At 37.0% G+C, this 19,105-nt stretch overlaps 1 protein-coding gene across 1 annotated transcript in view; it reads left to right on the top strand.

Moving 5' to 3' along the window:
• MAP3K5 (mitogen-activated protein kinase kinase kinase 5) overlaps nucleotides 1-19,105 on the top strand; it is a 173,653-nt gene that overhangs the window by 53,495 nt on the left and 101,053 nt on the right. The window contains exons 3-7 of the mRNA XM_045843111.1: nucleotides 3,681-3,704; nucleotides 9,656-9,849; nucleotides 10,628-10,796; nucleotides 12,109-12,215; nucleotides 15,225-15,395. Coding sequence (XP_045699067.1) covers nucleotides 3,681-3,704; nucleotides 9,656-9,849; nucleotides 10,628-10,796; nucleotides 12,109-12,215; nucleotides 15,225-15,395 — 665 coding nt within the window. The remainder of the gene's footprint in view (nucleotides 1-3,680; nucleotides 3,705-9,655; nucleotides 9,850-10,627; nucleotides 10,797-12,108; nucleotides 12,216-15,224; nucleotides 15,396-19,105) is intronic.

The following is a 19,105-nucleotide window of genomic DNA, read 5'->3' as shown; positions in this document are numbered from 1 at the left end:
GTCACTGCCACTTGCATTCTTATGCCTGGTGCACCAAAAGAGAGGTGATGGTAGAGTAGTTCCTGTGGAAGGCGTGGGGGCATCTCTCCTTCCAGTACCACAAGGACAGTGCTGATTGTGATGGGCCTTTAGTCAGAAGCAAGTGGTAGAACACTGAGTTGGAAGAGACCAGCGATCACTCAACCCACATCTTAGTATGTTACGTTACAGAGAGGTGAAATGGCACCGGGATAGTGAGGAGAAGAACCAGAACTTACACACATCTTATACATTCTTTAACTTACTCATTTATTATGCTTTCATTGAGTACCTACTCTGTGCCATTGAATTTGCTGGACCATTAGTAGAGTACAAATATGAATAAAACATGGCCCTGGCATCCAAGGTGGCTTGGGCTGCAGGATGGGACGATCATATGAAGAAACGTTTGCAGTTAGTACATGCAGTGCTGTCATAGAGGTGTGTGCAAGGGTAGTGACAACATTTACTAGGACGTCATTTACATCTGTTAGGGAGTAGGTGGCACTGAAGACCGTCAAGGCCAGCTTCACAGAGCAGGTTTCTTCTGCTATGCTCAGGATGCTGTGTGGCACAGGGTGAAGAGAAGGGCTTGTCCTTGTTACTTAGAGGTAGGAAAGCATCTTCCTATCAAGAGAACAGTGTCAGGAAGGGTGTGGTTTACTACTCTGGAGAGATGCATCATAAATCAAACTTGGAAAATTCTCTATACTGAGTTCCTGTCTTTGTTGATGATCCAAAACTTTTCTATTTATTTTATAGTAAGCATTTCCTCATAAACCTGTGTGTATGTGCATGTGTGTGTGCTTGTGCCTATGCAATAGCTGCTTGTGAAACCACTGTGGGAAAATTTCTTTCAAGCTTCCCCCATGACAGCACTCATCTTTCTCTTGATTTCCCTTCCCTAGACACCACCATTGCCCAAGCCTTGGACTTTTGCAATAGCTACCTAAATGCATTTCCCCTCCAGTCCTAAATAGAATCATCTAATTACAATTTTTAAAATTTTAATTGTTGTTCAAGTATAGTTTTCTGCCTTTTACCCCATCCCAGCCCAACCCCCCTGCCTTCCCTCCCTCCCTCCCATTTCCACCCCCTTTGTTATTGTCCATGTGCCCTTTATATTTGTCCCTTTAAACCCTTCCCTTTTTCCCCTAAAATTCCCTCCCCTCTCCTGTCTGGTCACTGTCAGCCTGTTCTCAATTTCAGTGTCTTTGGTTATATTTTGCTTGTTTGTTTGTTTTGTTGATTAGGTTCCCTGAAATACCAATCCAAAAGAACCTATACACCCCAGTGTTCATAGCAGCACAATTTACAATAGCCAAATGCAGGAAGTAACGTAGGTGCCCATCAGTAAATGAATGGATAAAAAAACTGTGGTACATTTACACAATGGAATTCTATGCAGCAGAAAGAAAGAAGGAGCTCCTACCCTCTGTGACAGCATGGATAGAACTGGAAAGCATTATGCTAAGTGAAACAAGCCAGGCAGTGAAAATAAAGACCATATGATCTCACCTTTAACAGGAACCTAATCAACAAAACAAACAAACAAGAAAAATAATTATAATTTTTAAAACTTTAGCAAGGTTTCCCTTTTATTTATTTGCATTTCTTGGCTAATATGTTCACCTGATACAAAAATTTAAAGGTGAAAAAGAATGTGTAGTATAGTAGAAGGTCACTCTTCTTGTCCCCCAGCCAGCCAGCCAGCTCCCCTCTTCATTGGAAACCTCTGTTGGAAACTAGGTTCTTGTGTTTCTTTCCAGAGAGGTTTTATGAATGTACAAATTCACATTTCCTTTTTCTCCCTTTTATACAGAAATAGGAGCATAGAGTAAAAACCATTCTATACTTAGCTGTTTCCTCACTTAGCAGTATATCTTGGAAATAGTTTCATATCACTACATAAAGCACTTTCTCATTCTTTGTTCAGCTGCATTGAATTCCATTCTATAGAATTACTATAGTTTATTCAACCAATTTCATTGATAGATGTTTATGTTGTTGCCAACCTTTGCCATTACAAGCAATATTCCCTGTGTGTTGAAACTTCATTGTGTTTATCGCTCAGTTTAAAAAACACTGACTGCCTGATGTCCACAGAACAGAGTACTGTGCGGGTATTTTGGCATTCAAAGCCTTCTTTTCTGAGGCCCAAACTAACTTTCTAATCTTCTTATTTGTATTTGCCAAAATGAACTTTCTGCTGTATCTCAATGATTGCATTGAAGATCTTTCTCAAATACTCCTTTAATTCTCTTTTCTGTATCTATGTTTCCCCAAATGAACTGTCTTCATCAGTGATATTTGTTGGCCTAAATGGGCCTTTGCTGTTTTTGGTCCACTACATTGGATCCTCACCTCCCAGCTTTGCTTTTGGTAGTTTTGTCTTTTCTCAGTGGCTCATCTTAAGCTCCACCCTCTCTGCTTATCTCCACAGACTTCCTCAATCTGTACTGTTATCTTTTCTCCTGGAAACCCAGCCCTTGCTGTATATGCTCTTTTGACTTAGCATGTCTGTGTGTACATGCATGTGCATCCAGGCTTAATGATATTTCTTTCGACATGTGTACATATCCTTTTATTTATCATCACGATTGTGAGGTATTGGAGGTATTTTAGTATTCGTGTGTGTGTGTGTGTGTGTGTATTTATGGTTCTCAAAATTACTCAGAACAGCTCTTTTCTCTGTAGAGTTTTGTTTACTTATCTGTTGTACTTAAACCTTCAAAAATCTTACATACTGCTTTAAGCTCAAGCCCTTGTTGGTCCCATTTGCCCCTGTGTTGATCCTGGGTTGAAGAATGATGGCTGAGTTTTGCATTGCTTTTCTCTTACCTGCCAGAGCTGCCTCCTCTTCTTTGCCAGATGGACCCACCCTCCCACCCTTGAGGCTCCACAAATGCCTAACATTTTGTTTCCATGACAACATATATGCCATGTTTTCCAGTAGACTGTTCAGTTTTTTTCCTAAATTGTGATTCTCCAATCTCAGTGAAGCCTTTATAACATAGGCCTTTCTAGATTCTCACCTGTGTTTTCAGTCACTGTAATGTGTAAGAATATAGATGATAGCTAGTTTATCAAGAGCTTTCCAGGCACCAGACACATTATTTGCATGATTTCCTCAAACCTAGAAGATAAGGATATTGCTGGTGATGTGTTTATTTCATTCTACTTATTGAATAAAACCTGGATTATATTTATGACAATTTATTCATAGGTGGCCTTATTATCTATGTGCGGACTTGCCCATCCTGATAACTGGCCAATACCCTTTATTTCCAGCTGCCCAGGAGGCAGGATGCTGCTTGGTCTTCTCCCAGGGTATGGGTGAGCTTGTACTTAGGGAAAACTAGCTCATATTTTATTTTCCAAAAAGACCTCGGCTGATTCAATAATTCTGTGATTACATATTCTGCTGAAATGTCATAGATAATTCAGTTTTTGGATTTTACATGTTTGTGCTGTTTTCTGTGCTCTCCTGAGCCCTGTCAGATTGCAGACTTCTCAGATGCAGAAACTTATTTTGCACTCCCTGAAATTTCTAATTGGTAGTGAAATTGTTAATACAGATTTTCCCACAGACTATGGTTCAGTTAATTAAGTGAATTAATTAGTTTTGTATTGATTTCTGCTTTACTTTTTTCTTTTTTCAGGAAATCATTTGCCAGAAGAATAATGTGAGTATTTTACTTAACCCTTCCAGAAATTCTTTTTTCTTTTCCATCAGCTAATCTTCAGTATTTTTTTCACACTTGCAAAATATTAATTTCTATCTCTGTTTTTCTTCTTTAGAATTTCTAACATATCAATATAACTATGATTATTTTATCTAAATATTCCCTTATAGTAAAATTTTATTTTTAATGGAGGTGACACTGATACCTTTTTAAAAATATATGTTTTCAAAAAAATTTTGCTAAGTAGATTCAATTTTGTAGAATTATGAATGACACTAAAGCAGCATATATACACATGGAAACATGTGTGTATATATATTTACACACACATAGATACCTATATGTATATACCTTATATGTGTTAAAGATAACCATACATGTACATATATAGATACATGTATATATACATATTTCTATTTAACTTGTCTACCATCTATTTATCTATAGAGATTGATTTAAGTTCCTATGTCTTGTATCTGTTTTTGAGACTACACTACAAAATTCCTGCTCTTCACACAGAATTAAAAGTTAAAAAGTGATAAAAATAAATTAAAAAATTAAAAAAATGCCTGAAAGTAAATAATACACAGGTGAATCACCTTGTTGTGCCAGCCAATGGCTGTACTTTTCATTTTGGAAAGTAAGCCAGTATGCAAAAACTTTAAAGAATTTATTTCTGCAACTTAGAGTGGAAATAATATACTACAAAGATCTGGACATGATTTGATTTAAGATGGTAACATTAAAAACACAATTGATAGCTTTTCTTTAGATCAGAGATTTAAAAACTTGTGGTTAATATTTCACCAGGTCAGAGACAGCATAAATAATGTCATTATAAACTCATCCTATACCTATCAGCAGGAAATGAGAAATTATTGCTTCTTGTATCAATTCAGGGTAACAGATTTCATTACACAAATAGTGATTGACATGAACCATGTGCCAAGCTTTGGGCTGGTGCCACAGGGTTTCACTAAGGAGGTTGAAATGACAACAGTCACATTTCGTAACTTCCATGAGACAACAAATGAGAAGTGCCAGAGTCTGGTTGGGGGAAGAGGCCAGTAAGCAGATAAGCGCACAACCAATTAGAAAATTAACATAAAGCAACACTCTAAAGAGTGGGTGGCAATTACATCAGGCAGTCATGGAAGGCCTTTCAGAGTAGGTAGCAAATGCTGCTACCTGAGACTTGAATGGTAGGAAAGAGCCAGTAATGCCTGTGATGGTTTGGATATGTGGAGAAGCCAGTTTATGAGATGGCCAAATAGTGCACATTTTGACCAAGTTGTCATTGACTTGAATAAGCTGCTATTTCAGGTGCTGGGTGTCCTTATCAGAAGTTGAGTATTTTGCCCTGACTGGTGTGGCTCAGTGGGTTGGGTGTCCTGCAAACTGAAAAGTCTCCAGTTCGATTCCTGGTCGGGGTACATGCCTGGGTTGCAGGCCAGGTCCCTGCTTGGGGGTGTGCAAGGGGCAAACAATGGATGTTTCTCTCTCACATCAACATTTCTCTCACTCCCTTTCTCCCTCCCTTCCCCTCTCTCTAAAAATAAATGAATAGAATCTTTATAAAAAACCCTTGACTTTAAAAAAATGTTGAGTATTTTGAGCATATATTTCAACATGTTTGAATGCTGAGAGCATTTCTTCCCAGAGGCTTAATCCATTTCCTCACATACTTATATTCATTTGTATATGTTTTTAGAAAATAAAATATAGAATTGGCATTATTTTAATAAAAACAGTGAAGATAATTAGATAAAATAAGACTAGATTTTGAGCTGTGGGTTTTTATAGCCATGGAAACAAGCATGAGCCTGAGGGATTGGCATTATTATTTTATAACCATGCCATAGTGTTTTGAAATTGAAGGAAATGTGGTCTTTCTCCTTCAAAAAGCAGGCTTAAATATTTTAGAATTAGTATCTTCTTAATAACAGGCATTTGTTGCACCTAAGATGTGTGTTCTTTTTTTTTTTTTTTTAAAGATTTTATTTATTTATTTTTAGGGAGGGAAGGGAGGGAGAGAGAGAGAGAGAGAGAGAGAGAGAGAGAGAGAGAGAAACATCAATGTGCAGTTGCTGGGGGTTATGGCCTGCAACCCAGGAATGTACCCTGGCTGGGAATCGAACCTGGGACACTTTGGTTCCCAGCCCGCACTCAATCCACTGAGCTACACCAGCCAGGGCTCTAAGATGTGTGTTCTTGATCACACAGTGATTGTTTTTATTTTGCTTTGGATTATTAGTGATTTTGAACTTTGGGTTTCGTAGCAATCTGCAAACAGAAATTGCAGCAATATTTCTAAGTTATATGTGAACCCACTTGGGAAATAAATGTTCCCATATTATTAATCTTCATTTTGAAAAGTTGCTTTTCTTAGCAGTTTGTATCTTTTTAAAAAACGCAACATCCCACAACCATCCCTCAGACTTCCCCCCACCCTGCCCCACTGCAAGCCTGCTGAGTTGTCTCTTAGCTCCAGCCTAGTAGCATCCATGTGCCTCCCGTAGCTTCTCAGTCTCCCCTGTTTTTTAATATCAACAATGGGAAATTGAAATATATATATTTACTGTTTCAGGAACATGGGCAAGAGACTTCAAAAAGTGTGGTGAGGCCAGGATCTTAGGACAGCCCTAGCATGCTGGATATTTTCAACAAGGGTTTGGAAGCCTTAGTCCTTGGAGTTTGAAAAAGACAATTTCAGGCATCGATTTTTCTCTGCTGTTTGCATGACTCTCATTTCTCTCCCTCTGTCTCTACACTGCTCAGCACACACCCAGACATTTGATAGTCATTCTCTCCTAGAATTCCTTTTGCACAGATGCATTATTCTCCAATGCCCAGAATTGCAACAGTGTATTATATTTCATGTCTTATACACAAATACACGTGGTGTTAAGGCTTCTGAGGATACAGAACTTTATCCATCAGAGGATACAGAAAAACTTTATCAGTCAGCAGAATAATATGCTGAAACTCTAATACTGCTTTTCTAGTTCACTGGGGGCTTCTGTTTTTTCTAATTTGTGACTTAGAAGATTCAGAGCATTTTCTTTTGCGATTTTGTTACAGTTTTTATCTAAAACAGAAGTATTTAATTCTGTTGCTACTATTTTATAACCCACTCATAGTTTAAGCTCTGGAAGCTTTGGAAAGTAGCCTCTTAATATATGTGTCTTTCTTTTCTGCCTAGGAGGTGGCTTGAGTGAAAGGATTAAGTTGGTGGACATGCTGTGGGATCTTGGCTACATTTTAGAAGCAGGATATGTTTATTTTCCCTCTCTTTGAATAGTCTTCCAATTATTGTTGCATGAAGGAGAACTTGAGAAAGGAACAACTTCATGTTCTTGATTTAAAAATCGAACCTCAACCTCTGGAAGTTCTTCTTATACTTTAAATGGAAGCTAGGTCCAGTTTTTGCTTCCTTACTTGACATTCAAGAAGTACCTCAAAGAATAAAATGTTCAAAAATAACTAAGTCTGCCCACAAGGGCACTTGGCACTTGCATGTGTGCTATGTGACAGCAACTTGGCTCACGCAGGGTTCATGGAAGGTGACCTGAGGCAAAGGGGTTGTGTGCCAGCCTGCAAAGGCCACTGGGGAGGGTGCCCAAACCCCTGGTGTTAATGGCATACCCTCTAGAGAAAGAGTCCCTAGGCTGGAGTCCCAAACAGCACAGACCAGCAGTGACCTCTCAAAGTCTTACCTGTTTTCTCACCTGTAAAATAGAGATAATAGCAGCTTCTTCGTGGGGTTGTTGGGAACTGTGACCATTCATTCTCTGGCACATGCAGGTGGTAACTAAATGTTTGTTCTCATCAGTTTGTTTCTAAGCATCAGAGAAGTGATGTGGTGTTCTCCATAATGCTGATGCAGCTGGGAACTGATAATCCGAACTCCCCAGGCTCCCTGAAATGGTGCTAAATAAACTTTTCCAGTATCTCATTCTAATTTTCAGTTTTTCATTTTTTCCTTTCTCTGTGGTTTTTCTCTTAGAGGTCTCTCCCATTTTCTTAGTTTCAGCTATATCAAATAATTACCAGGTCTGTATTTTGGCTTGAAACTCTTACATGTTCCAATCTTGTGTTTTCAACTCTGTTTTGGATATTTTCACTTTGGGTATCCTGCTCTCCTGAAATCTTAACCTCTCTAAAGGTGAACAACATTTCACCCTACCATCCTAAATTAAACCTCAGCTTCTTGACATTCTTCTTAAATGTTAACTGGAAATTTGGGTCTCTTTGATTAATTACCTGATATATAACAAGTGCCCCAGAGTGGAGTGCATTCATAAGTAATTAAGTCTGGTTCTGCTTTCTGGGTTCTTTTTTTTTTTTTTAGATCCATTTATTTTGGTGCCTTGAGGGTTTTTTAAAAGATTGTATTTATTTTATTTTAGAGAGGGAGGGAAGCTGGGGAAGCATCAACGTGTGGCTGCCCCTTGAGTGCCTCCTACTGGGGAGTTGGTCTGCAACCCAGGCATGTGCCCTGACTGGGAACCGAACCAGTGACACTTTGGTTTGCAGGCCAGCACTCCATCCACTGAGCCACACCAGCCAGGGCTACTTTCTGAATTCTTGTGTTTGTTAACCATACCACTCTTTGAGGAAGCTGCATTTAAGATCAGGGAGTTGCCTTTGACTCCTCCTTCCTCTCTCTCAATATCTGTAACCAGCTGGCAGGTTACAGTGAGTGCGTGTGTCAATTGCTGCTGGTCTGGTCACACTTAGCAGCTTCCTATCTAATTTCCTCCAATCTTGTTTCTTTCTCTGTCAGTCCTTTCTGTTTTCTTCCCAGACTGTCAAAAGCCACAGCCTTGATGGTGTTTTCTTTCCTGCTCTGAATCCTCTGTGATTCCCACTGCCCAGCATGTGTAGTTTAAAATCCTTAGCTTTGCATTCAGTTCCCTTCCCTGAGCCCCAAGCTCTGGTCAGATTTGCTTATTATCACTCAGGGGTGTCGAATGCGATTTCGCCTCTCTTCTTCCCAGCTCCACTTCTGTTTGCACTAGCAACCCTCAGTTGGCATCATTAGTAATCCACAGAAGGTCACAATGAGTGAGCAGAGAGCAGCATGGGCTGCGATTGGAGAGAGGCAGAATTTGGATAGTGAGGCCCTTGTAGTACAGTGATGTTTTCTTCATCTAAGGAGCAAGGAAAGGGGCTTCAAGCAGCTGAGGGAGTGATCTGATGTAAGTTAAAAGATCACTTCGACAGATGGGTAGAGAATAGATAGGAGGACAAGAGTGGAAGCAGGGGGACCAGGTGAAAGCCAATTAGAGTAGCACAGGCCAGGTATTTTGGAGGCATGGTCTATAGTGCTGGCGAGAGGATGGAGGGGAATAGGCAAATACAAGATAGATTTTGGAGGTAGAAGAGACAAGACTTTGATAGGATATGGGAGATAAAGGAAATGGAAGCATCAAGGATAACTTCTGGGTCTCCAGGTCTAGTGCTTTGGAGACTAATGGAGCCATGACTGAGACAGAGCGACCTGGAGGGGAGCAGCTTTGTTCCACAGTATGGCCTGTCACGTGGGCAGCCCTGAAATGTTAGCTGTCACTGTTATCATGTATTTATATGACTAAATTTTAAGTTCTTGGAAGGCTGAAAGCTGTGTTTTAAACTACTCTGTTTTTCCTACGGTATGTATCATATGCCTTAGCCATGAGAGATGGTGAATAAATATTTAAACTGGTTGATAGAAACTTTGACATACTGTTTTTTGTATCATCTGTAAGTCCTAATTATTTGAAGTAAATAATGAAAGAAATTGGCAGAAATTTCCGTTTTTGTAGCCCATAAATATGAAGTGAGGTTTTTTTCTATTTCCTTTCACATTCAGGATTATCATTTAATATGCTCATGTAAGTGAGACTTGGGATTGCATTAGCGTGGGATGTTCAGGCTCGCTCACCGCCTTCTGGGGCCCCTCTCTGCAGATGTGCACTGGGAACTACACGTTTGTCCCGTACGTGATAACGCCACATAACAAGGTCTACTGCTGTGACTGCTGCTTCGTGAAGGGGCTGTCAGAGCTCATGCAGTCGAACTTTGAGCTGCTTCTTGGACCCATCTGCTTACCTCTTGTGGATCGTTTCATTCAACTGCTGAAGGTGGCACAAGCAAGTTCCAGGTCAGTTTAACAAATGAAGTGTTATTCTACTTTATTTATTTGTACATTGGATAAGATGTTTCTTAGATGTAGTACACAGCAGCCAAGAACCGAGAAAAAAATGTTTGATGCCCTCTAAGTGGATAAAATAGATGTCCCATAGTCCACATGTTGCATTTTATTCACTTACTCACAGACTAACTCGAAATTTTAAAAAAGACTGCTAAGTGTGTTATAGTGATGGTAAAGGTAAAACTAAATTCAGAGTATACAAATATTGTCCAAGTAAATGTCTAGGGACTTTTAGTGTAAGAGTAAGAACTCTGCAAATATTACTACGAGCATTGTTATATTTTATTTAAATATTGTACGGTTGCTTATTTATTTTTATTGTATTTAAAAACTGTCATTTATGTTGTTAAATAATAAAACTGAGTCAGAAAGTAAGGGTTATGTTATGTTTAAATCACAGGCATGCCTAATTTATTTAGAACAATTTGTACTCAAAACCATAAAGTTACAAATAATGTTTAGGCATTTTAAGTGGTACATTACAGGTTCTTGGGAAATTCATTAACATAGAATATGTACCTTTCTTTCTGAAGCAAGTCAGAGTATTAATAGAAATGTAGGAGTTCCAAATTTCTTAATAATGCTAGTTATATGAGGTGTTCCTTCTACGTACTTCAATGAATTGAAAGCTACCAATGCTGCAAATGTCATTCTTTTCCTTATAAAATTATTGCTTTTCATTGAAATTCTTCTAGTATTAACTCTTTGAAATGTGTTTTTTCACCAGCCAGTTTTTCCAGGAATCTATAATCAATGATATCAGAAAAGCCCGTAGTTTATACACTGGTAAAGAACTGGCAACTGAATTGGCAAGAATTCTGCAGCGAATAGATAATATTGAAGTCTTGACAGCAGATATTGTTATAAATCTGTTACTTTCCTACAGAGATATCCAGGTGAGAACATCCTTTAAATCTTTTTCATATAGTATATTGGAGGTGTATGGGGGTATTAACATAAAATTTCAGTTAACAAGTCATTCATGTTAGTACATGTAATTTTTTATTGACTCTCATATGCTTTCTATCCTGAGAGTTTACAATGAATGAAATAGACTCATATGAGTAACAGTCAGTGATTATGAAAGATGTGTATGGTAAAGGTCTTTTTCCTCCCAAAGAACAAAAAGGTAATCCCTCAAGCATGCCCGACCCAGGTGCAGTCCTTTCTATTCTGTTAGCTTCGGGTACACCTCTCAGTTAATAAGTAAGAGCTTTGTTTTGGCAAATAACCAAAAAATTTTAAGAGCTTTTTGGATATATCGCCATCGAAAATGTGTTGCTTAAAATGCACACTGCAATATCCAACTAGCCAGAAGCAAGAGGTATGCAATTGATTAATTATAAAACTAACTGAAAAATCTTGTTAATTTTTCAATTACGGTTGACATACAGTATTAGTTTCAGCTGCACAACATAGTGATTTGACATTTATATAACTTACGAAGTGACTGTCCCACATAGTTATTACAATGTTGTTAACTATATTCCCTATACTGTACTTTATATCCCTTTAAAAATAACTTTTAAAATACATAAAGTAAAACACACTCACATGCCTTATGATTTTTATTGACATCTTAAAATTGTAAAAATATGGTAAGTACAATAAAACTCTGAGTGGGGAATTTGCAGTTACATTTTTACAGTAAAATTTAAGCAACTTCTGGTGTCATTTTTCCAGAGTTTCAGCCTGAGTAAAGCTTCATGTGAACAACAGAGATTTACGCAAGTGGAGGGGTGTAGCATGTAGGATCCTGTGACTAGTGTAGTTTATTCACGTTGAAGCAAAATTGCTTTGTTGCTTATAACAGAATTTCAATCCATTGCTCCATATTCTTGATATTTTAGAAATTATTTCCCTGAATATAATGGATAGGACACTGCATGTCATGAATCTGGCTCCATGGAGAAGTTTAAACACCCTTATTAAGACAATATAGCATTATCGTGCTAGATGGTTTACTGGTTTTCTGGTTAGACATGAAAACTCTATTATTCTGATGTTTTACCTGTATAATCAAAACCCCTTATTTTAAGGAAAAAAAAAAACCCGTTTCTTCTTCTAGCTTTTTCAAAGTACTCTATGGATTCTAGTTCTTTTTTTAATGCCCTACTCAGATTCAGATATCTGGTTGTCAAAAGCATTTCACTGTCAGAACTTTCTCTTAATGATTTAATTCTGTGCTGTTCTCCTCTCATTTAAAAGGAATATGATTCGATCGTGAAGCTGGTAGAGACGTTAGAAAAGCTGCCCACCTTTGATCTGGCCTCCCATCATCATGTGAAGTTTCATTATGCATTTGCACTGAATAGGTGAGCAGAAAAACTCTTGTTCACAAGGCGCTAACGTACTATTTTTTAACCTGAATATTCTTTCTAGGGTAGGTAATTGTGTAGCTCTGCATCTGCTCCCTGTTAAAATGCAATGTTAATATTTCCATTTCAACCATGTATAGGAAGCATGCACTCCAATTTTTTTCTGATTTTTGGGGGTCAGTAAAGAGTTCTCACTGTTTTTGTATTAAAATCCTTAAATTCTTTTTCTTCTTTGTCAGAATTTGTGTCTGCTTTTTATATATTTTTAGATTTTTAAAAATTACATGAATATGGTATTATGTTTAAGCAAATATATTCAACACGACATGGTTATTCATGCAAAAATGGACTCAAGTAGGGTAAGGGTAGTTTTATCTAGGTGAACACATTTAGAACCAGAGAATATTTTCACTGGGACTGCTCCGAACACACCTAGTTATGATCAGAATTCTGTTGGCCATGCTATAGGTCATGTGTCCACGAGTCTTCTAGGTTCAGGACCGTATGGACTGCTGATGCTAGTCCTGCTCCTCTCTCATCTGTTTGCATCATGGCATGTACCTCAGTGCCCCTTGCTACCCAGACTCGCCAGGGAGGGCCAGCCTAGCTCTGGCCGTGGAGAGGCCTGAGGCACTGAGCTGTCCAAAGCAGGCTTCATTGTGCTTTCTCTTCCAAGGTGGAGAGTCGAATGTACACATAATTAACACAACTGAAGCGAATGATAAAAAGAAAAACAGAGGGGACATCCCATGTATTGAACACTTGCCATGTGTCACTTAAGGCTCAATTATTTTACAGATGAGGGAACTGAAGCCTGGAAAGGTTGAGTGACTTTTCTTCAAGGCTCATAGTTACGTATCATAAAACTGAGGCTCACACCCAGATTTGTCTGATGCCAATGGCTGTTTTACATCAGTGTGTTCTCCTGCTTCTGTCTATGAAGCCAGCATGCTATTCAGCCAGAGACAGTTTCTTTCCTTTTTTTATCCATCCATACCCTAGAACTTGCTAATTTTATTAATAAATGTGCAGTAAAAGTGTATTTTATACCCCCATTTATTAAACAGTTTTTCTTTAGATTTGACAAAGTGAGATGAGACCACCAGAGATACCTGCTCCAACTGGTTTTCAAATAAGTGCTTTTTTTATGGGGATTTTATTTTTTTCAGGGTAAAACTTCCTTAATATTTTATTCTTAATATCAGCACCAAATGGAGGTATACAAATGATAAAAAAGGCCAAGGTTTTGTAACCCTGTTTGGATTAGTTGGCTTGATATCTCAATAAATAGCAAAATTTTGTCTAAGTCCCCAAATCCACTACGACATAAGATAGAAAAACATGCTTTTGTTTTATATTATTATAATTTTCATTCCATAGAGGGGAAATTATGTAGCAGTTAAATCTTAACTCTTAGGTTCTTTCCAGGAAAATTTGTTGAAATTATCAGAAAGATTTTACAATCGCTGTTTGAATTATCTGGGATTTGGCAGGATCACTGAACCCTATTTGTTAAAACTAAAACTACTCTAATTCTACCACATCCCAAAGGCTCAAGTGTGCCAGTCGTTTTTGAAAGATGGGATAGAATATGTTGTACTTTGAAGTGAAAAATGAAAGTCCATAAGAGCCTCTTACATTTTTCTTTATGTTTTATTTTTACTGTTTCTAAAATAGAATATAATGAATTGATAAGCATATTTGTATCAGGTGTTAGTCTATACTGAAGGTGTTTAGGACAGAGTGAAAAGGCATTTTATAGAGAGAAAGATTTAAAGTAGTAGTTGAGTATAGAAATGACTTTTTAAATAACAACCTTTATTGAAATATAATTTATATTCCATACAATTTATCCATATAAGATGTACAATTCAATGGTTTTTAAAATATTAACAGATTACAATCTCACTTTTAAGTGGAACCTAATCAACAAAACAAACAAGCAAGCAAAATATAACCAGAGACATTGAAATTAAGAACAATCTGACAGTGACCAGAGGGGAGGTGGGAGGGGATAATGGTGGGGAAGAGGGAAAGGGTTTTTAGGAACTACTATAAAGGACACATGGACAAAACCAAGGGGGAGTGGAAGCAGGGGAGGGAGGTGGGGATGTCTGGGGTGTGGCGGAGTGGAGGGGGTTAAATGCAGACAACTGTACTGAGCAACAATAAATAATTTTTTAAAATAAAATATTAACAATTGTGTAACCATCAACATAATTAATTTTAGTACATGTTCATCACTCCAAAAACAAACCCCTACAAATTAGCAATCACTCTCCCTTTTTCCCCAAATCCCCAAGACCTAGGCAACTACTAATCTACTTTTGGTCTCTGTAGGTTTCATGTAAACACAGTCATATAATATGTAGTCTTTTGTGACTGGTTTCTTTTATTTACCATGTTGTTTTCAAGGTCAAAGAAATGACTAAAGAGAATTTTTATCTTATTATAAAAATGGTCTATACATACTTACTATTTTAAAATGAGCTACATAAAGCAGCTTCCTTAGATAATTAGTCACACATAGAAATTAGGCAGTTCTTGGGTTAAAGTTGGTTTATTAGAATTGTCTGAATTACTTTGCTCAGTGTTTTGGAGCAAAAGCCATTAAAACCTGAAGTCAGGGTTTTGTAACCCTGTTTGGATTGGTTGGCTCTGCCCTGTTTAGGGCCTCAGACTGAATTCCTAATATCACTTCACCAACTTGAACTTGCATATGAACTGCAGGGAAACTGGAAGGTCTGTGGATGGATAAGACTAAACTATTACTATTATCAGAAAGGCAATTCAATAGAGACCCTTGTTAAACCAAGGAGACATGCAGTAGAATAAAAAAAATAACGCTTAGTACAGAGGTTTACAGATGACTCTGAAAATGTGTTGTTTTTATCCTGCCGAACTTCACTAATCCAAATCAATATGTTAGAGTTTTAAAAAGATAACTGACCTATATTGCTTCTGTAATCTATATTGAAACAAGGATGTTTTCTTTCCCTACCTTAGGAGAAATCTCCCTGGAGACAGAGCAAAAGCTCTTGATATTATGACTCCCATGGTTCAAAGTGAAGGGCAGGTAGCTTCAGATATGTACTGTCTAGTTGGTCGAATCTACAAAGATATGTTTTTGGACTCTAATTTCACGGACACTGAAAGTAGAGACCAAGGAGCTTTTTGGTGAGTATATAGGATCAGTTGCTTGATAAATCTATAACATAAAAAACTGTTTGCAAATTGAAGTGTTAAAAAATTGTTATTACCATTTAGATTATATATTATGAAATATATCTTAGAATTTATAGCTTTAGTAAACAGTCTTGGTGAAATTCATTTAATGTGACAGAGTAAATTAGAATAAATCAGATGAAAAGATAATTTAAAAAATATGACAGAAGTACAATTTTGTGGAAAATTCATAAAAGTTAATACAAACACATGAAAGATGACCTGAATGAATGGGAAAATATACCAAGTTTGTGGATGAGAAGACTTGATATTTTAAAGGTGTAAATTATCCTCAGCAGGGCTTTTAATGTAATTTGAAAAATTGATTCTAAATTTTATTTGAAAAATAAAGGACCAAAAATAGGCAAAGCAATTTGGAGAACAAGGTGGAGGGACTTGTTCTAACAGATAACAGGACTTACTGTACAGGACTTACTGTACAGATGTAATCATTAGACATTGCAGTGTGAGTGTAGACACAGACAAATAGAACACTGAGGCAGAAGAAATAGCCTGGAACAGATGGAGGTATTTGAGACTAGACTTATGTTATAGTAGGAAAACTGACCAGAGGGGAAAAGATGGACTCTTCAGTACTACTACTAGGAAACTGGTTTATCTGCTTGGAGAAATAAACAGAATTGGATCCCTACTTTAAGTCATGCACACACACACAAAAAAATCTAAGTGAATTAACGACCATAATATCAAAAAATACTTTTAGAATAAAATATACAAACTGCATTTATGACTTTGGGATAAGAATGAATTTCTTAAGCAAGGTTTGAAATACCATAAACTACAAGAAGAAAAGATTGGAAAGCTGAGTACATAGAATTTGCTTCTGCTCATCAAGGTTCTGGGTTTTGGAAATGGCAGAGTAGGTTCTATTGCACTGATCTGATCCTCTTGCCAATAACAATGACAAATGTTGGGAAAATACTTTTTAAAAACACTTGAAAGCATTAAAAAGTGACTAAAAGTAGTCATAAACTAGAGAGGTGTTGATCTTGGATAAAGGGCACCACATTGGAGAAGACCCAATATTTAAATGGGTTTTCACTTGGAGCATTCCCTGGTCTGGAGGGCACAGAGCGGACAGAACTCAGAAGAAAACCAGCCTTACCAGCCTGAGGAGTCAGTTTGATGCTGCCAGAGTGCTGGATAGAGTGGGATACCCCTAAATGAAGGAACCACAGAGAAAGAGCCCCAAATCTGTGTATAAATTTCCTTTTAACTTTTGGTTGACCCTGATGTATGCAAAGGAGCCCAGATGGAAAATAACAGCTAGAAGGTTAAAATAACTAGACAGATATTTCAGCAGCTGTGCAATGTAGGAGAGACAGAATTTGGAGTTTGACCCTCACCAAGGTAAGAGGGGATTGATAAACAGTTTGAGCTTTACACTGAAACTCTGGAAGGGCTGAGGCTTAGGAATTAAGAACTGCATTCCAGAACTAAGAAGTGCACTAAAATGAAGAGCAAAACCCAAATAGAGCCACTCTAATAAGACCTAATACCAAGCTTAATACCAAAATGGAGCTACTCTAATAATACCTAATATATGCCCATTGTAACAAAACTCATACTCTTTAAGAGGATAACAGAATCTAAACTTTCTACAGTATATCATCTAAAATGTCTAATATACCATCAGAAGATACTAGATTTGTGAAGAAATAGGAAAGTGTGTTTCATAATCAAGAAAAAAAACATACTTAATAGATATATACCCACAGACAACACTGATTTTGGAATTACAAGAAAATGATATTAAAATAACAATGATAAATAGGTTAAGCAGACTACTAGGAAAGATGGATATTGTGGATGAAAATATGAAGAATTATAGGAAATATATATATATAAAACAAAAGAACCAAATGTAATAGATGTTAACAAAGTGAAAAAATAAACCACAGACAGGGAGCAATGCATGTAACCAATATAGGATTTGCATTCAATATTTATAAATAACTTCAAAAATATTTAAGAAAAAATACTATAAATGGGCATAGGCTATGAATAGGTCATTCACAAAGTTGAATCACAAATGGTCAATAAACATTTTAAAAACATAAAAAGGTGTTTTACCTACAAGTGATAACAGTGCTATTCCAATTTACAATATTTACATTAACAAAAATTTTTAAGTCTAACATATAGGTTGTTCATAAGGATGTTAGGGAAATGGGAGTCTTAATCTTCTCCTGGTTGTGGTAGAAATTTGATAACCACTTGAAAGATTTTGGTAATATCAAGGTAAGTTAACAGCTAGCCTACCCTAGATCTAGCAGATCAACTCCTAGTTATATACTCTAGGGGAACACTTCACTCTTCTCTCCATAAAAGTATCACATTAAATATATATGTATAATGTTGAGGAAAATAAGCGAATGGCAGACCAAAATTCCAAAAAAAGAACTAAACAAAATGAAGATAATCTATCAGATACAGAGTTCAAAACACTGATACAAGGATGCTTAAGGAACTTAGTGAGGACCTCCGCAGCATAAAAGGCTATAGTCAGAAATGAAAGATACACTGACTGATATAAAGAACAATTTATAGGGAAACAACAGTAGAGTGAATGAAGCCAGGAATCACATCAATGATTTGGAACATAAGTTAGTAAAAAACAACCAATCAGAACAACAAGAAAAAAAAAGAATAAAAAAAAATGAGGATAGTATAAGCAGCCTCTGGGACAACTTCAAGCATTCCAACATTCGCATCACAGGGGTGCCAGGAGGAGAAGAGGAAGAGCAAGAAATTGGGAGTCTTTTTGAAAAGGTAATGAAAGAAAACTCACCTAATTTGGTGAGGAAATAGACATGCAAGTCCAGGAAGCACAGAGAGTCCCAAACAAAATGGATGTAAAGAGGCTCACTCCAAGACACAGCATAATTAAAATGTTAAAGGTTAAAGATAGAAAGAGAATCTTAAAAGTAGTAAGAAGAAAGCAGTAGTTACCTACAGGGAGGTCCTGTAAGACTGTCAGCTGATTTCTCAGGAGAAATTTTGCAGGCTAGAAGGGATTGCAAGAAATACTTAAAGTCATGAAAAGCAGGTACCTACAGCCAAGATTGCTCTCTTCCCAGCAAAGGTATCAATTAGAATCAAAAGGGCAAATAAAGAGCTTCCCAGATAAGAAAAAACTAAGGGAGTTCATCATCACCAAACCATTATTATATGAAATGTAAAAGGATTTAAGAAAAAGGAAAATATCAAAACTATGAACAATAAAATAGCCATAAATTGAATCTAAAAAACTAAGCACATAATAAGATCAGAGACAAAATCATGGATGTCAAGAGCATTTTGATGATTGCCAAATGGGGAGGGATCTGGGGAATAGGTGAAGAGGTGAGAGGATTAAGAAGTGCAAATAGGTAGTTACAGAATAGCCATGGGGATGTAAAGCACAGTATAGGAAATGGAGTAGCCAAAGAACTCATACACATGACCCATGGACATGAACAATGGTGTGTGGATTGCCGGAGGGTATGGGAGGTGCTGGGTGGAGGTGGGCAAAGGGGAAAAAATTGGGATACCTGTAATAGCATAATCAATAAAATATCATTTAAAATAGAATAAAATTTAAAATGTATAAAAAATTAAAATTATCCATAATAAAAGAGCATTAGAATCTGATATTTGAA

Source organism: Phyllostomus hastatus, unplaced genomic scaffold (assembly GCF_019186645.2).
Source record: "Phyllostomus hastatus isolate PE091 unplaced genomic scaffold, TTU_PhHast_1.1 phas_contig_40, whole genome shotgun sequence".
Lineage (NCBI taxonomy): Eukaryota > Metazoa > Chordata > Mammalia > Chiroptera > Phyllostomidae > Phyllostomus > Phyllostomus hastatus.
This window is presented reverse-complemented; position numbering and strand designations above follow the sequence as displayed.